Here is a 19,282-nt window from a genome sequence, read left to right on the forward strand (position 1 = left end):
AATGTTCTCCGTCAGCGGTCGTACGACACCATAGTTCTCAAGGTGAAAGAACTTCATGGTTGTGTGTTCCTCACCTGGGTGTCAGTCAGTGTGTGATGTCCACGTCTGCTCCTCGTTGATCCCTCTAACCAGTATGTGTAGTAGCAGTGGCTCCCCCTCTCTGCAGGGGCATCGTTATCCTGGAGGAGGGAGGGGGTGGGGGTGGCTTTCGTCTGCCTTTGTCCTACCGACGTTGAGGCGTTCACTGTCTTCACACTGGCAGAACAGGCCGCACACCAAATTGGTTGGTTGGTCATTTCCTGGAAAGTGGGGGGGGGGGGGGGGAGAGAAGGAAGGAAGAGAGAAGTGTCTCAGGTGCATTGGAGGCTGGCATAGGATGTGGTGTTCGATTCTGCACTGTAGTCTATGAATACCCTTCTCACACATAGCTCTTTTCCTTCCTATTGTCCAGCTGATGGCATAATCTTGATTGATGATTTTTAGCGTCGGCATTCAAACTGTAATGGGTCTAGGGGTGCTGGGAAGTGAGGAGAGGGGATGTAGTAACTGTGGCCACTTAAAGTAAACCATTGACACAAAGGTGAGTACCATGAGGGGGACAATCATTATTTGGGCTGGATGTGTTTTCTTGGGCACAGGTTCTCCATAGTAGACTTTTTGGACCTTTTGTAGTGGATCAGGCCAGAGGGTTCTGTCCGTCTGCCAATTCTATGTGAATTTATTTCAGGATTTTTTTTTGAGGAAACCAAAGTAGTGTTTCAGAAATTACCATCATGGATTATTTAATTTTACATGGAACTTTAAGGATACAGATTTTGACATTAGTGATAATGAATTTGCAGTATGTAGACTGCCTTTTAAGTTAAATAAAGTGTATGTTTTCGTATTTAAGTGCTGTAATGGTAATGTTCATGAGTGGCCCAGTAACTACAGTTCCATAATATACCACGTGTATTTATCAATAACTAGAAATTAATTAAACGTGGTGTACCTCGAGGTATTGCACAAGGACCATTATTGTTTCTTATGTATTACGCTTCTAAATGATGTGGCAGCAGTAACGTTATCATTCAGGTTTTACTATAAACGATGACGTCAAAACATAGTTCTTTCTCAAGGTCAACTGTAAAGAAAACGCAAGACCTCATTCAACTGCCTAATTCCATGTTTGCTAACCCGAGGCGAACCGCCGCGGGTGCGGGCGGGGCTTGTTTGTCTCAAGTCCCCACAAACACCACCGGCCCCAGAATCCCTAGCGGGAGGGAGCTCTGTCGAGGGCGGCCACGGGTCACGTGAATGCCCGGGTTATACTGGCTTATGTGTTGCCGTTACAAGGCCAACTCCCCTTCCGCTGAGACACACTGAAGCCGCGTAGCAACTGAGAACTTGTAGTGTGTTTTGGCACCGCCTATGTAAATTACCACAGGCGAACACACGGAGCGGCTGACGTGCAAAGGTCGCCCTGGTGCAGAGAGTAGAGGCGCGGCACCGCCAGATAAAAGACGCCGGGATATCAACACGCAGTTTCAGTTCAGCGGCTGCACCTCGGTAAGTTGATCTCCTGAGATTCACGCCATCGTAGCCGCTCCGGTGCCGTTCTCCCGTCATCAACCCTGTTTTAAGTGTACTCCGTTTTTTCGCGTTGCCTTCATCTCCCGGTCCAGACTCTTTTGTTAGCAAGTGTGTAACCGTTAACGCTAGCCAAAGTTGTTGTGTGTAGAGGCGTGTGTGTGAGTGGAAGTATAAACAACTAGTTTCATACCGTCAGTGACAACCATAATTTACAAGTTAGGATGTGAGACGTAACGTTGCTTAAACACGTAGATTGAGCGTGTTGCCTGGGCTCCAGCCTGGCCCTCCGTATCCCTGAGGTGGGTTCGGGTTAACGGTGTCGACTGATGGGTTAACGTTACGTTAACAATAAGGAGGCTTTAAAACGAATCCAAAAGCGCAACTCGAGCTCAGCGTGCCCTTCAGGCATATTTTTACCTCGCATGCCTGAATGCATATCCTCCTTCCTGACGTGTTGGTGTGTGTGACCGTGTTTTCGCCCTCTCCCTTCATTCGTCTTTCAAGTTTATTTTCGGGCTGTCTATTAAAACGAGGTTATACCACGTCTGTGTCACTTTGTGTTGTTAAAGGTAAAACATTTTGTAATTTGTACCACATCTTCTTCCTCTTCACAACAGATCTCCCCCTCTTTTTTTAAATCCACCATGAATTTCATACTGGAAACCCTGAAAGTCCTCGGGCTAGTTTTGTGGTACAGCCTAGAGTCCTTCGTGCTCTTATTCGTCCCCACCAAGAGGAAGAATGTGGCCGGCGAGGTGGTGCTGATCACTGGGTCCGGGAGCGGCATCGGGCGCCTCATGGCCCTGGAGTTCGCCGACCTTGGCACGGTGCTGGTGTTGTGGGACATCAACCAGGAGGGCCTCAAGGAGACTGCCAGGCTGGTCAAAGAGAGGGGTGTCACCAGGGTTCACTGCTACATCTGTGACTGTAGCGACAAGGCCGAGGTGTACAGCGTGGCAGACCAGGTAAGGTGTGTGTGTGTGTGTGTGTGTGTGTGTGTGTGTGTGTGTGTGTGTGTGTGTGTGTGTGTGTGTGTGTGTGTGTGTGTGTGTGTGTGTGTGTGTGTGTGTGTGTGTGTGTGTGTGTGTGTGTGTGTGTGTGTGTGTGTGTAAACCTCCCATCACTTCTCCAACCAGTGGGCTTCTTGTCAAAACCCTCAATTGTCCGTCAATAGTTAGTGGCCATGGCTGAGATGACGTGTATGTATGGATACGTGTACTTGTGAAATCGGTTGCGCTTAATGGAGCATAGGTCATTGTCTGTCCGAGTCCCTGTAAAAGATTACAAAATCCTGTGAGACTGTTTAATGTATTTATGATGCTTTATATGACCACTGAATTTGATTAGAAAGTGACTAGTGTGTGTGACGTGTCTACCTTGGCATATGATGTGATATTTCATGATCCATTTGACTAACCCAATCACTTTTACAATGCTAGTTTTGCAACTGGGTAAAAGGTCGTCCTTTTTGGTAGTCCAATAGCCATGTTTGTTAAAATCGTATTAAATCTTGTCAGTTGTGGTAGAAAGGTTTATAGTGCTCCAAATGTTTGACTTCTACAGCTTCTACCTGTTGCCATATCAAATGTAATTGTTCCTCAGTTGACCATAAACTGACTAAAAACTACAACACCCTACTGTAGCCTGTATGTTGTGAATGACCATAGTAGTAGTTCAGTTAAATGCCTCAAGTTATATAAAGCATCAGTTGTGGATGCCTCAATTTATAAACAAATGTGGTGCACAGAAGGGAGGGATTATCCTTGTGTAAATAAAAAAACCTGTCGGGCAATCATATCGGACACACTCTCTCCTTTTGTTTGTTGTGTAGCTTTGACAGCAGAACAAAGGGGGGGGGGGCGTGGCTTCCAAACCATTTTAGCTGTCAGTTATTGACGCTCTATTTGCATGATGCACTACACAGCCACGAGACCATTATCTATTTTTGTATTTCAGGATACTACTCAAGGAAGATGACTTATTTTATTTCCCCCTGGAAGTAAAGAGTTTCTTTCATGTTAATAAATGTCTGTTAAGTGCTTACACAATGGGGACCAAGCCAAAGGCTCACTAATTAAAGGCCTTGCCTTTGCCGTATTATGAATATGAGACCTACCTGAGAGACCATGGCCACAATGTGGGGTTCTATGGGAATAATGAGCACTTATTGCCAATGTTTTTGCAAAAGAGAAGAAAATTTAAGTCTGAGATTTCAACCAATCTCTCTTTACATCACTTAATATGTCAATCCATATGCAACCTTGTGCAATCGGTTTTCTTTAGTACCTAATGAAGTCCATAAATTAGTTTTCTATAAATAGAGGAATATAACAGCTGGTTACAGTGTTTGCTGTATCACTCCTTATCACTCCTTATCTGCCCCAAAGCAAAACTGTATCTTCTTTGTTATCGTTATCTTGTTTGCATTTAAAATACACTTGTTTATTGTCGTTTACATGTAGGTGTCTATCCCACCTGTCCTAAGACACTGTACCTCGTCCCAGTGAAACTAGTTCCCAATGGGAAAATGACGTCTATTTATTGAGTGACTCTGGCACAATAGCACTGAACTAAAATGTTTTGCAATGGTTTGACTTTGATAATTATATTAAATATGTTTTATAAGTAGTTGAGAAAGTCGTCGCTCAGCGTCTCTGGGGGTGAATGGAGTAGTGGGCTGTCCTGGACGCTGGACTTCTGCGTGATGATTGGAGGGTCTGCCAAAGACTGAGTTGCTGTTTGATTGACAGCAATTTAGTACTATAAAACGTTGCAGGAGCTCTCTTTAGTCCTCAATCCCATCGTGGATTTTGCAAGCGAAGTCGAAAGACAAAATGCAACCTAGTTCTTGATATTTGCTTGGCGAAATTGCTAGACAATTTTCATCATACATTTCATACACTTATACACACAATTCCTTGTTTCAGTTTAACAGAATTCCCACATTTCCTTGTTTGAGTTTAATATTGTTTTGGTAGTTGGCCATCACTTTGAATCAGGGAGCCTGAGGTCTGAACTTCAAGTCCTGTATTCAGATCAGGACAGTCTGGACTTGCAGGGTGATAGGGGAATGCTGTGTGATTTCTTGGTGTTCCTTAAAGACATGGAGATGGACAGTGCAATGCCTCAGCTTTACAAACTGTTCTCATTAGTGGCAACAATTGGAGCTACATCTTAGAAAGGAGCTTCTCCTGTTTTAAGTGGCTGAAGTCCTACACCTGTAACACACTGGGCCAAGGCCATTTAAGCAGCCTAGCTCTGCTGGCCATTGAGAGAACACTGGTCAAGCCACTGGAAAAGACAGCTGGTTGGTATGACAGGGTTACATAGCATTTCCTTGAAAAGGAATAGAGAGCAGAAAATACAATAAATTTACAATTTATATGATGTAGGCTGAAAATGAGCTTCCCCTCTTTGAAAGACCAGCAGCTGCCGCTGGTACAAACAGTTTAAAAGGCAGAGTTGAATCCAGGTTAAACACGTGCCTCTTTCAGCTAGTTACCTTTGAACTCGTGCAGACCATGGTAAAAGGTCTACCGATGTTGCTAATAGATAATGAATGGTCTCTCTATGAAAAACAAGATGAAGGAATCTTGAGTGGCAGGTCCTGATGCATAGTTTGGGAAGATTGCCACATCCAAACACCTTCTTTATCAAGTTTTGACGATCCTTGTTAACTAGAAAGTATTTAAAGCGCTCCTAATCACTCCCACCTCCCCCTCCCCCATACAATGTTTGCTTTAACTGTCGGGTATTGGATAACAGGTTAACTACAGTTTGATAATGGAAGCCTGTCTGTGGTTGTGGTGGTGGTTTACATTACACTCTGACCGTTGTCCTAGGTCAAGCGGGAGGTCGGAGACGTCAGTATCCTGGTCAACAATGCTGGCATCGTGACCGGCAAGAAGTTCATGGATGCCCCTGATTCCCTGATCGAGAAGTCCATGGAGGTCAACACCATGGCTCACTTCTGGGTCAGTATGACACAAACAGACAGACTGACTGATCAATCTTCAAATGTTTCATGCGATGACTTAGTGAGACTTTGTCATTGTTGCAAGCTTTGCATCTGGGCTGACTCTAGGGCGGGGTTGCTCAACCTTTTGTCACTGCAGTCCGCTATGCAAATGAGTAGTCTTTTCATGGCACGGTATGGGTACTGTGTGACCCGAACTGAGTGGGAGGGGTTTTAGGATTGTCGGTAGTATGAGTCTTTCAAACAAAGTGAGGAGTATGGGCTGGCAAGTAGGGGTGCACGATAATTATCGGGCCGATAACAGAAATTATTACGTCATTCCGAGTCCGATAGTCCGATATTGTGACGAATAGCCCCGATAATATAGCCTATATAATTTCAGTGCCCCGCTCCCACTATGACAACGCTAAATGATAGGTCTTTTTCGTAACCCTAAAAGTACACATCATACAATGAATTACAATACATGAGTTCACAGCTGCGCGCGTATATAGAAAATGTTTTTTTATTATGTTACACCTTTCCTGCTGTCGGCTCCCAGACCGTAGTCGAGGGGCACAGTATATCCTGTAAAGGATGTGATTAAATTGAAAACATTATTTAAATCACTATCGCTCACCATTGACTATAGATATATCCAGGTAATTTTAAGCTACACACTACTTAAAATGTTAGACACCATCAGTCTTTAATTTTGGCAACTATAGTATGGTGAATGACATCCAGTTTCTCATCACTCTGTTAATGTAATTAGGTACAACACAATGTAAAATACAATTAGTCATATGAATTAATAGTGTGAGGGCCCGTGGCCCACTGATTGAGAACCAGTGCTCTAGGGTGTAGGTCCTTAATTGTTTCAAAGCCAAATGTCATAAAAAGGAAACGACAAATTTCAAAATAAATAAATAAGGAAGTGATAAAAGTAAATGCCTTTTAAAGTTGTTTGCTGTTGGTTTAAAACCATTTGAAACTGCTGTGCAAGACCTTTCCACATGTCGTCTGCCTAACTGAATCCTTCTTGGAAAGCCTTGTGAGCTCACCCAGATTCAAGTCCAAAACGCCACCTAGCATTGCCCACTTCAATATGATTGCAGAGGTGAAGCAAAAACATGTTCTAATCTGAGAAAAACCTTCCATGCACATTTCTGTTTATCTTTTAATATTCAGTTTTATCTTGGCGGAACAGTTTTGTTGCTCCATCAATTTCTACATTTTTTTCGTGCAGGGCCGTTGGTACCATCCCACATTGTGCTGATTGATCCTATAATTTTTGTTATCTTTGGAAACCTTTCAACAGACCCTAGACAAGTTCTATTGCAGACGGACACGGAATGTGATCTCACAACACTATGTTGAAATTATGGACGGGTCAGAATATTTGATTATTCGATTATTCGTTCCCGAGGGTCAAAGCCGATTTTTAACATTTGGATCGTTAACATTTTTTATTATTATTAATCATGTACAGAAAAGCAATATACACAATACACAAGCATAAATATTAATATATATGCATACAACACAAACACTGATCACTGTTAAAGTTAGTTTTTTTTGCGTTTAAGATAGTGATGTCTTGCCGATCCATGGCTGCCTTTGTGAATGTCGGCACACATCGAATAATCGATTATTCGTTCAGACCACCCACTGATTATTCAACCATGAAAAATTTGAGTTATTCACATCCCTAGTTGAAATATTAACTGAGATATTTAGATTTTCTTTAATTATTGATTAATCTTAGCAGGACTTTCTGTTTTGCTTTTATTGTATATTGTAGTGATGTTGCTGTTCGGATCAAGAACAAGGTGTGTCCCGTACAAGCCTTCACTCTCAGCTCTGTTGGTTTCTTGTTTCTAATGGGTTCTTCTCCCTCTCTTCAGACCTACAAGGCCTTCCTGCCAGCCATGATCGCCAACAACCATGGACACTTGGTCTGCATTGCTAGCAGTGCTGGACTCATAGGAGTGAACGGATTAGCAGGTTTGTGTTTTGGGTACAGCCACAAGCTTTTGTGCTTTCCTATATTCTCTCATCCATGTTGATTTGTTAGCCATGTTCATTTAGACCCTTCTCTGTCAACCCCAATTAAGGTTGAATGCCTATTCAATGCAGGTCAAAAATGGCAGGTCAAACAGAAACTCAGGCCACTGCATAATATTTAAAAGTATCAAATCTATGTTTAGGTAGTTGATAGATTCCTTTCAGGAATGAACTTCCTGTCAATGGGTACTTCAGGTAACAGTCCAAAATAATATAGTTCAAAACTTTAGGACTGATTACTAAAGATGATAATTAATGGTGTTAACTTATGTCAATAACAAATGTCAACCTGTGTCCTCCTCTCCAACACAGACTACTGTTCCAGTAAGTTTGGCGCTGTGGGCTTTGCCGAATCCATTTCCTTGGAGCTCATCGCCACCGGTAAAGATGGCATCAAGACCACCATTGTGTGTCCCTACTTCATCAACACCGGCATGTTCGATGGATGCCAAACCAAGTAAGCAGACATGGGAAGGTGTATTAAAAAAAAAAGTGTGTATTGCTCGTTCTTCGTTCTTCAGCTCTCAATCACAGTCTGAACAGAACTTTCTGGAGGTTATTTTCCCCTCAGTTGCACAACAAATCCCCTCTATTGCGCTACCTTTCCCTTTTTAATCTCTGATCCCTGGCACATTTAATAACAAAGATAAGGGCGATGACCCATACTTGTCAGACGTTTTTGCTTTTTCTATATTTTATCTCTGCCATGTGTGTTTATCATATGCAATAACCAGTTTGTCTCTGACTCATGCCGGTGCGCACTGTAGTGCTCTTCAGTTCATCTTCATCGAGCCCTGACGTCGTCATAAAATGTTATGGAGCACTGCCTCTTAACAGTTTGTTAAAAATAAAATAAAAGTAACCGTCATAGTTTTTACAGGTTTTATCAACCGTTTGCATTTATCTTGCCGTTTGATTTTCCTAATGGACCATACAGAAAGTCGGATAAAGCAAAACAATGATTGCTATTTAGAAACGGTGATTATTATAATAATTAATGGCACTATTAGTTCATAAAAGTGTCCTATAGCTTTGTATTCTTCATCACTGATGTGGAGTGTGGGGTCAGTAACATTGGGCCCTCCGCTCTGCAGTAAACAGAGAAGAGGCCGTCCTCTCTGCACGTTCACAGGCAGGCAGCTGGGAACTAAAACCCTGAACAACCTTACATGGCGGGCAAAGAAAATAAATTATATTTTTAGACCGGACTGACCAGGTGTCTGAGGGATGGAGAATGAAATCGTGATGACTGGATTTAGCCAATGGGAAGAGACAAACTGCATGTTCCTCGTAACACATGACTGTTATCTGGATTTAAATGTTCAGGAATCAGACATGAACCCAGGATTTTCTCCCCTGTAATTTTAACCGGCTTAAGCTGCTGCTGAACTACTTACCTGCCCAGGTTATTTTGTCTAATCTGCCAAAACTCTGGCATAAAATAGGGCTAACATTTTTTGTTTCATTAGAAATTACTGCACAGTTGTCGCTAAATCCAGCAGCTATTATACAAATATACCTCTCGGACCTCATTCCTGTCTGAGTGAATGAACGTGTTCCTGCAAGATTTTGAGAGATATATATCTTTTTCTTTTTAATAATATTTATTTTAAAACCATAAGCACCATAACAATAATAATAATTGGAGATGAAGGAAACATGACAAATATCTTGGTTTTTCCTTCCATGTTGTGACAACTCATCCAAACAGATGGATGGATAGTATGTGAGTGGGGACCATGAATAAAATCAACAAATGGAAAACCATTGCCCAAGAGCTCTCCTTGTCAGAAAATATTCAAATGACACAGGTGCATTGTGGGAATAGCCAAAGCGCCCGGGGTAACTTCAGGAAGGTGTGACAGACTTTTGCTTGTCTCACGTTTGTCTTTCTCCATCCATCAATCAGCTCTCCGCCCTCACATCATGCTCTCTCTGCATGCAGTCATTCAAATACCTGTTCCTCTTTCACCTCCACCTCTCCATTCATGCATCCTTTCGCCGGACACTTAACAGCCTGGAGCTCATGTGCACCATCTCTTGGTGTTGACGCCAAACCAAGGGCCTGTCACTTTCTGTCAGTCAGGGTCAAATGTTCAACAAGACCACACAAGCGTTTGCTGTTGAGTCTGCCCACCACAAGTTTGTCGTGCTGCAATGATGTGCTATCTATTAATGCTTTCTGTTGGTTTGGTTTATGAATACGTGATGTATATGGAAGTATTTATTTTTTGCAGTATAAAAGATTTCTGGTTAATAGGTTGGTTTCACTAGAACCCTGGGTGAAATTTAATATTTCTGGTATGAACATATTTCGTGGGCCCTAAAATCGCATTCCCATATTTTCGTTCTATTTCTCTTGCACACACACATTGACTTTTGACCCACTTAAGGGTGGTGCAGATAAGATTAAAGAGCTATCATTTGAGTGTAATTTGTAATAAATGGCAAAGCCATTCGTCAGCTATTTTTGAGTGAATCGCTCTGCGCTAATATCGGTTCCAGTTGACTGCTTCTGTATAAGACAATATAGATTTCAGACCACTCCCGAGGCTAATTTCTGACCATTCAGGACCTTGCTTCCCTGATAGATTCCCTGAATCAATCTTTCCATCACTCGCGTTCACACAGTGTTACCATAGCTCCACCACGGTTGTGTGAGTGAAACATTTCTCAGTGGCGGTGAAATGTAGAGGGGGTGGGAGCCGAGGAAGATGCTGCATTCTTTATTTCTTCTTTTAGCGTTGTCTTCCCTCTTAACCTACAGCAGCTTCAACCCCTCATGAGGCATGGAGTAAGGGCTGCAGAAGGACTGGTGGATTAATTGAGAGTAGGATTTGTACAGGTGCTATTCCAAGTCGCCGGTGGGGGGGTTATTCCATTTCATTTGCTTCTCCTGCTGTGTCAAACTCTGGCTTTCCTAGTCACAACTCCTCTACTCTGCAAATACACATAATAACCAATCGCGGACCTAAGCTGTGAACTTGATTGGTGCGCTGATGAATGAGGCACTTTGCATGCTGGAGGCTTGACGAATCACGTGTGCTCGACGAATCACATGGCCTCCAGCTCGCATCCTGTTGAGCCCAGATCCATTGAGTAAACCTTTCAGAAAGATCGTGGACTATTATATACAAGTGACATACTCATGGGTTGTTAGCCAAAGGCATAGCTATGTCTACCCTAGTAATAGAACAAAGGAGAAGTAAAAAGCCTTTTAACAAAGTCTCATTTTGAGACCATCCTATGCAATATCTCAATATTTGAAATGGCTAATTAGTAGCATAATAAAGTTCAAACAATTGATCTTTAATTGCCTTGAATTAAAATATTCAATTTTAAAGATTTTGGAGTATTATAGATTATCCTTTAGAATTGCCCAAAGTATCATATGGATGTGTAGAGAAATCCCACTTTATTGTTGGTCATCATGGTGAAGTATCAGTTTCTGACTAATTATTAGTCTGTTTTGCTTTTATGGGCTACTGTGACTCTTCAGTCATTATTTTTTCTAGCTCCTCCCCCATCTGTTAAAGGAGTAAAGTATTATAGTCAAAGTCGAGTCAAATATTCAAGATTCAAAGGTTTTTATTTGTCACATACAGGATATGCAGTGACATGTTTGCGTGACATACTCTGTATTTACTGTGCTTTAAAAAGAATAAAATGCAATAGAATAAAATACAATATAAGTTTTAACATATGAATATTATAAATGTATGTAAAAATGAGAACTGGATAAACTAGATGTGCAATATGGTTAGGGTTAAAGTGCAGGGGGGAGTGTTGGGGGGGATTGTCCAGTGGTCCACCAGTATCACCATCAGTCCCTTGGCATTTATTCACTATTCTTTGTGATTTTATTTATCAACCTCTTTTTCTTTTTTAGATGGCCGAGGTTGTTGCCGATCCTGGAACCAACGTACGTGGCCAAAAAGATCATCCGGGCGGTTCTTACGGACCAGGTCTTCCTGCTCCTGCCAAGGAGCATGTACCTGATCGCAGGACTTAAGAAGTCAGTAAATATTTCTCCTCAGTTCTTTTTGTTGACGGTGTCTGCTCTGTATGTTTCTGATGCTATGCTATGCACGCAACATCTGTATCAAATGCATTGTCGAGTGTTTCTTGGGCAACACTTCACATCTGTTTTATAATCTGTCTGAGGGTGCATTCCTGAAGACTCCTTCCATTATGTGACATGAAGTTCCCCGCCAAGGGGCCGAGATCAGCCTGCTTGTGAGGGGTTGATGAACCAGACCAGCCAGCTTACCTTTCTGTTCTCCTCCTCAACATTTATCCCCTCACCGGCCCTTGTCTAGTAGTTTGTGGCCAGACTTCTTCCCCGTTGAGAGGACACTCAGAAATTAATATTAGGCTATTTCCACACCTTGTCAATAACTGTAAAAAAAAGATTATTAAGCCCATCTGTATTGTGTGATAGTCAGCAAACTTCTAGATACGTTCTCTTTTTTTAAAGGTACAAATCCATCTATTCAATGCATGTATAATCAGTTGATTAGCCTATCTGATAAGTAGTTCCTTTTGAGTATACCAGACAACACTAGACTGTCAAGCAAGCAGTTTTTATTTCACTCCACTTTGTGTTTAACAAAGGGAGCTGCTTTGCTTGGCACCACCCCCATCTTATTAATGCTAAATCCTACACTCTACACTTTTCACTTTAATTTGTGTTTAATTTGCGTAGATCACACAGACTATTGGGTAGTCTGAATTTTTAGACAGGATATTACCCTCCAGATCATTTATTTCGTGATTGGTAGTGTTAAGTACTTCAGAGACATTGTTTCAAATTTTTTATTAACACAAAGCCACTTACATTAGGCTCTCCTTTGGTACGTATGGTACAAATCCAACCTTAATACTCACAAGGAGTTCATCTGGGAGTACTGCAAATGGTGGAAATCTGAAATGTATCTTAAAATGTATTAAATGCGTTGGCGCCCTGACTTCATTTAGCCATGGCCTGCTTTGAATTGAGGCTCTAGGCTTTGTCTCAGATTGATCACAAAGCCATTGGTGCTTTCCTATAACAATAGATCCTATTATTCCTCCCCACTTAGTAGAATATTTCCACCAGTCTGTTCTGATGCCATGCTGTTACCGGTCTCAGGGGAAATTGCTTCTGGTAGAATCATGTATACTGTGCAGACTTTCTGGAGGGTTAAATGTGGTCGCCATTCAGTTCCTAAATCTATCGGAATAGTAGATGGAGACATTTACACTTTGGTTTCAAAAGGCCTTGAGCCTGGCCTGAAAGGATTCAGGCTATTTTGTGGAAAATTGAGTCAACTTTCTTTTGAAATGCGTGCCTGTTTTTCCAAAAGTTTTTTGCAATGGCCGTATCTAGCTTAAGCAGTTTGGTAGCCCAGAAAGGCCAGGAAAATGCATGACTGCTGGTCAGTTTGAGAAATTTAATTGGGTCATGTAGAGAAGGACCGCCAGCATTATTATTTGTCCACTAGTGTGTGAGAGCGATGCTAAAAATACTTTTTTTTAATACGTTTTTAGAATTATCAGTCGCAATTAAAAGTGTATTACGATACACAATTGAGACATTATTGTTTTATTATTATACAAAAATAACATTATTAGACTATCCACAAATTGGTCAATTGGTGGGTAGTCTAATAATAGGGTTTTTTTGGACTACCGTCGTCAACTGGGCAACCTGGCCCATTGACAACCTTGCCAATTGAGCAATTCTACATGGCCTGCCTTTTTCTGTTGCCATTTATATCTGTATACTTGCAAATAGTGCACCTATAGTTCAGTAGATCCATTCAGATTCAGGGGTGAAGCGGATACTTTGAATTATTAATTTGGTTCGGTTAGCGTTCACACTGGACTTTGTTAGGCGTACCAAAGGTTGTAAAGAACCCCCCCCCCCCCCCCCTCGTCCCGTAATTGTGTTCAGATCAGGTTCTCCACTATAGCAAACCAAATGGTTTTTCACTCACAGGCGGGCAGGGACCCCCGTTTTCAAGCGGATCAGAGTTTGTTTGTTTGGTTCTGACCAGACTTTGAATGAGTGTTCCCACCACCACAATTTAACCATACTATCAGGGGATAAGCTCCAGGGTTGGTTTTGAAATGGACCAAACGGCCAAGGTGTCAAAGCCAATAGACCCGTCATGGCCTTTGCCCCGCTTACATGCTGGAGCTTTTTTATCACAATATGAACCTTATGTACCAAGAGCACCATGCATCCATCTGTTCCAGAGTTCAAGGTAAAGGAAGTTGGCAGAACCCACCTATTGTCAATACCATAACTGCTGGCATGAGAACAATGTAATCCTTTGATTATGTGCATTTCGTAGCTATGGTTATGTACCTAACCGTGTTTTAACCATTGTCATAGTTATTTTAACCAAGTGGTCTATAAGAACATTTTTACAGTTTGACTGTTGAGGGATTCACCAAATGATGTCCATGCTATGCCCTTTTTATCTCTTCTGATGCAATAGTCTTCTTTAGATGACATGCACAAGAGGTTGGTGTGCACGTTAAAAAAAAAAGTTTTAACTGAACAAATGTATAAGATACAAGGTTTGAATTAGAGTAGTAGTAAAGTAGTAACTTGGTAGAAATCCTGTCCTCTCCCTCCCATCCTACTGCCTTGACTAGCACCCTAGACTGGAAGATATCTACCCTCCTGAGTGGCTACCTGGGACACTGCATTACCAAAGAAGACTCAGGACTTTCTCTGCACCGTAAACTGCACTAAGGGGCTGTCCTCTATGTGGCTGTAACAGGCTAAATATAATTTTCATGGGCAGAATATCCCTACACTACCATTGTCCCTTTTTGGTCCACCCCCCTGCATTAGTTTGTGTTCATAGTTTCATGATGGTTATATTATCTGCAGCTATGTGACTGTGACCCTTGGCACAGATTCTTGGAAATGTCACAACCAGATGAATGCTTAGAATCAAAGACAGAATTTGCCTTGTTGTCGGGGTTGTGCTTATTTAATATACCTTGACAAATCATTAATTAAAATATATATTTTTTTATCATTTTGAATTTTTTTTAAATGAATTTAAGCTAGTGCTCCGTTCCATTCCCACAAATCAAACAATACAGGGGAAATTTGAATGTCTGTTTGTATTCAACAGTGCATTTGAGATATATATATATATATATCTCATTACACAATGAATATTTGCTACTTAGTTAGACCAGGGTAGCCCAAAACGTTGCTTGTACCGGCAACTCCTCATTTAGGTCATCGTTTGTCAAACATATACCAACTTAGGGTTCCAAAGAACTACAATACCCCAACTCATAATTAAATAACCAGTTTGGGGTGTTTAGATTTCACAATAATACTAACTTTCAATCATTCATTTGTTTCTTTAAGAATAACCTATATAATTGTGTCACTAATGTGATTCATGTCTGTCAAATAATATACAGTATGAATGAACGTATCCTACAATATGTCTTAAGCTGCTGTTGTAATCCATTCACTTACACAACTCAAATGATCAGCACCAATCAGTGTTGGATAGATAAGTTTTTTTTTGTTGCTTCTTTGGGTAGGTGTTCAATACAGCAAATAAATGTGGTTAAAGAGATATGTACCAAGAATTAGGTAACTGCCTAAGATGACCATGTCTTTTTTTGCATTTTTAGACCAAAGATATTGGAGTGTGATTTCTACAACTGGACTAACCCTTAAGTCTTGTGTCATTGGCCCAATCTGAGTGCATCCTCAAATACAATTATTTTGATTTCACAATCTTTTCTAGAAACTTGGTGGTCCCTGGTTGGGCATCAGTCATGCCCCCACTGTTTCTCTGTTCATACAGTACAACTGCTGGTTGCTTGTATTCTTGGCTGCCTTCCATAGTGAATATATGGATTGTCATTTACTATTATATTTATTTTGGTATTAAGGTGAGCTGTTTTATTGGTAGGATAGTAAACCAAAAGAAGGCACCTTTCTTGGAATAGTTTTAATTGCTAAAGATGAGATAGTGTGATGCATGTGTGATGTGTGATATCTCGTTCTCCTTTTTGTTTTCTTGGTCCAGTCCTCTGAGCAAGGAGCCATTGCTCTCAATGAGAAAGCTTTTTGTCTCTGGAACCTGCCTGTCTCTGTTGGAGAATTTGCAGACAGAGCCGTAAGAAAAAATGACTTAATTGATCCCTGTGCATTAGCACAACTTGTTTTCTTATTCTGAGAAGGAGGTGGTTACTGTACGTTCATTATCGTCAGAGTCAAATACACTCCTACCGAGATAGATTTACCCCACTTTTAACTATTCTTTATTCATCAAATCCATTTCACATCAGTATGTGTCAGAGAAGCTAATTAGCTTATAAACCTTTACAAATAATCAAAGTCAAATTGCTTTCTTTCTAGTTTGATATTACTATAGGGCCGTTGTACAGATTATATTCACACCCATATTTATATTACAGATGTATGTAGAGCGGTTGTATTTGGGTCCATCAAAACAAGCCTATTGACAACACCCTGTCATGTCCCATAATTAACCGTAAATGGCCCTTAAAATGCCCCTTGCTCAGCGTTATGCTTTTAATGTCTTTAAACTCATTCAGTTCCGCCGCGAAAATGGTAATACCACACAGCAGCAGGTCTTAAGTACCCCCGGCTCTGCCAACTTGGGCCGGTCATTGGGGTTGAAAAATGAAATCCCTAAAAGCATCTTTGGAGAGGCGATTAAAAAACCTGAGGGAATGAGATGTGTGCACAAAGGGAAAGTGGCCATTCCACAGAACGATAAACGGTGACATAAAAGTAAGGTCTACTACACGCATCAACCCAGCCCAATAATCCTCAAACATAATGGTTATTGTTCAATTCAAGCAACTATAAAACCTTCATTTTATCATTGCTGCTTGCATTCCATGAACATTGCTGCACTTTCACAACGAGCAAATTGAATCACAATGGTTACTCTCTGGAGGCAGATAGGACATTTCTTGTGCAATATAGATTTTGAACTGAGGGTCATCAAGCAGACTCAATATTATACTTTTATTTTTCAACATCGTCACTTACAATCCTCCGTCGCCATAACCGATGGTGGTGTATGAGAAAAGTGTTGGTTACCTTGCTTCTCTCCACTCTGTGCCTGCAGTATACATCTGGGCTCAGGGAGTTTGACAAGCAGCACGTGTGTGATGCCATGTGCACGCTCTCCAGCTTGGGGAGAGCTGGAGACGGTCCTCCTGTCGCTCCGTTGTACCCTCTGCTGTGCATGACAGACTTGCCTACTTGAGGACTATCTCTTCTTACGCAGCGTTCTCGATGGGAGGCTGTTTCTCCACCTTTACCCCCCTCGCCCTCAACTCCCAGGGAGTTGCCCATTACTGACAGTGCACCCCACAACAGACTCCCCCTTGTTGACCAATGTTTGCATCTCCCCCCATCCCCCCTCTCTCTCTTTCTCACAGCATCCTTCCCACCAAGCAGGGGGTTCTGCTGGGCCAGTACCTGGGAGCCTTCAGCCTCATGGACACCTTCCGAGGACACAACAAGAAAGTGCAGTAGACGGGAGAAGACGCAGGAGAGGCAGTGGCTTTGTGGCGGGGGAGCGGGAGCCAGAGAGGAGGATGGGTGGATCGTTGAAAGCACGCCTTTCGTCTTCAGGGTTTTTTTAATTGGCTTGCAAGCCATTGGAAAAAAAGAGAAGTTTGTTTTTTTTAATCAAGGAAGGTCCTTGTCGTATGTTTAATAGGATTGGATCCATCCTGAGTCATTGTGTATTTGAATGTTGATTCGGAGAGGCGGTGGCGACTTGTTAACCACTACGCCATTAGCCGCCGTCTTCATTCGGTTCGGATGAAGAATACTAACAAAGTTGTTATATTTGCTTAATTGAAATGCAAAGTGATTCTTTTTTTTTTTTTTTTTACACCAATGTGAATTGTGTTTGAAAACATGCAGTGGGTATCAATCAGCGAAGGAGACTGCTTAAGGATAATGAACGAAGGATTCATAGTCTTCCACTTGCCACTTACCAGGTGATAGGTGGCGCAGTTGCTTCTCCACATCAGGATCCCACATCTTAGTGCCTCAAACATTTCAATGGGCTCCCACTTGAAGGAAAATTATATATTTGTATTTTGACTTGTTATATTGGTTAGTCCCTATATTCCAGAGCTGTTTTGTCTTTAGAATATATACCTTTATAATCATTTTATGATCTGTCGTACAGTGCCGAAGAGAGGACCCAGGAGAAGGATTCCTGTAGTGCAGTAGTACCTCCCGTTTGGTACGATTCCACGGTTATGCGGTCGAGGTTGGTATTGGCTGTAGAAGAAGTGTTCATGTGCAGAGTGATTTCCCCAAGAACAGAGGAGTAAAGGTGAAACAGCAAGACACGCAACTCCACCCCCTCTACTGCACCACCTGTCCCCGCAGTCCATGTAGAAACACCACACGTCTCATAGTCTGGGGACACCTGACATAAGAAAGGCTGTAGGAGATCGAGGTGGCTGAAGCAGCACAGGGAACCTTAGGATGGCCGTACGTACAGCACAGACTGCTGCTGTAGCGCTTAATCCTGGGAGGCAGTGAAACCGTTTCTATAGTCAAAATACAGGTCAGTGCAGCTGCCGTTCACTGATGAGCCAATGTTTGGTGCTGTTTGAGACCGTCACTGGAAACCAAATTGTGGTTTTGTTTAAGGTACACATTTAAAATGAAGGAGTTTGTGACACCACTGCTGCTTTTGATTCATATTTCACACCCCAACTAAACGAAATACACGTTTAGTTGATTAATAGTTAATTATTGAAATCATTTGGATTGTCTAATTGGTCATTTACATTTCATCACATTTCACTCTCACATAATTGCCAACTTTTGTATGTGCATATATATCAATAACTTGTAGTGTTAAAGACATTTCAGCTCCCCTCACATATAGCATGCCTATGTATGTTTTTATCAGATACTCATGTACCGTAATAGCCAGTATTGTCCTTTTACTATACTGTAGCCAATAATATTGTTTACTTTATTTGAAGTGTCAAAATGACTTTACATTGCAATAGTATTACAAAGTAATACTGACCAGGAAAATGGAACTAGAAATAGACCATTGCCATAGATGTTGTCTCTTTGTCATTGTGGTTGTATGGCCAGTCCTACGGGACCAGCTGTGCTCTACAGTGAAGGCACACTGCTGCCAGTCATTTTCTTTTACCATTAGGCCCCACAAAGCCCTACTAGTATGGTTCTTATAATAGCATTATTATATTCCCAACGTATCATTGCATGTTTCCCCTTAATCAATGCTACAAAGAGCTAGCATAGAGCCAACCATTTGTAATTGTTATGTGTTTGATTCTGTCACCCAGGATGAAGGTTATGTAGGATAAGGGCGTGGCCCATATGCTTTGCACCTGCATCTTTTGCACCGAAGACAATTTTTAATAATCTCGCTCACTTTTATTGTCCAGAGAGCTAGCTGTTGTGAAGCACAAGCTGTTATAATCATGATTGAGGTCACTAATGAACTGTTATTATGTAAAATTTACCTGTAATGTACACATGAGTAATAAAACATATCAACCAATTATAGCTTGTAGCTGCTGTTTTATACCCTATGGAAGGTGACGCATACTTTGATTTTGAATGGTTGAACCTGAGGTTAACCTTACTCTAGTCCTGTCTTTCCTTCTCAGCGT

General features: G+C 41.6%; 1 protein-coding gene across 1 annotated transcript; it reads left to right on the top strand.

Moving 5' to 3' along the window:
- The first annotated feature begins 1,279 nt into the window (after positions 1–1,279).
- Positions 1,280–19,171, top strand: LOC311361064 (epidermal retinol dehydrogenase 2-like). Its single transcript, XM_084481241.1, has 7 exons — positions 1,280–1,548; positions 2,190–2,537; positions 5,415–5,546; positions 7,435–7,534; positions 7,907–8,051; positions 11,484–11,609; positions 17,042–19,171. Exons 2-7 carry the CDS (start codon positions 2,217–2,219, stop codon positions 17,136–17,138), a joined length of 921 nt encoding a protein of 306 aa, XP_084337367.1. The 5' UTR covers positions 1,280–1,548; positions 2,190–2,216; the 3' UTR covers positions 17,139–19,171.
- Positions 19,172–19,282: the final 111 nt, after the last annotated feature.

This window comes from Micromesistius poutassou, assembly GCF_964030765.1.
Source record: "Micromesistius poutassou genome assembly, chromosome: 16".
NCBI classification, from domain to species: Eukaryota; Metazoa; Chordata; class Actinopteri; order Gadiformes; family Gadidae; genus Micromesistius; species Micromesistius poutassou.

Bases quoted from the DNA above. Each gene is read 5' to 3' on its own strand.
- LOC311361064 (XM_084481241.1), top strand. From the start codon at position 2,217: ATGAATTTCATACTGGAAACCCTGAAAGTCCTCGGGCTAGTTTTGTGG. The intron at 5,547-7,434 runs GTCAGTATGACA...CCCTCTCTTCAG, and splicing joins ACACCATGGCTCACTTCTGG to ACCTACAAGGCCTTCCTGCC. The intron at 7,535-7,906 runs GTTTGTGTTTTG...TCTCCAACACAG, and splicing joins AGGAGTGAACGGATTAGCAG to ACTACTGTTCCAGTAAGTTT.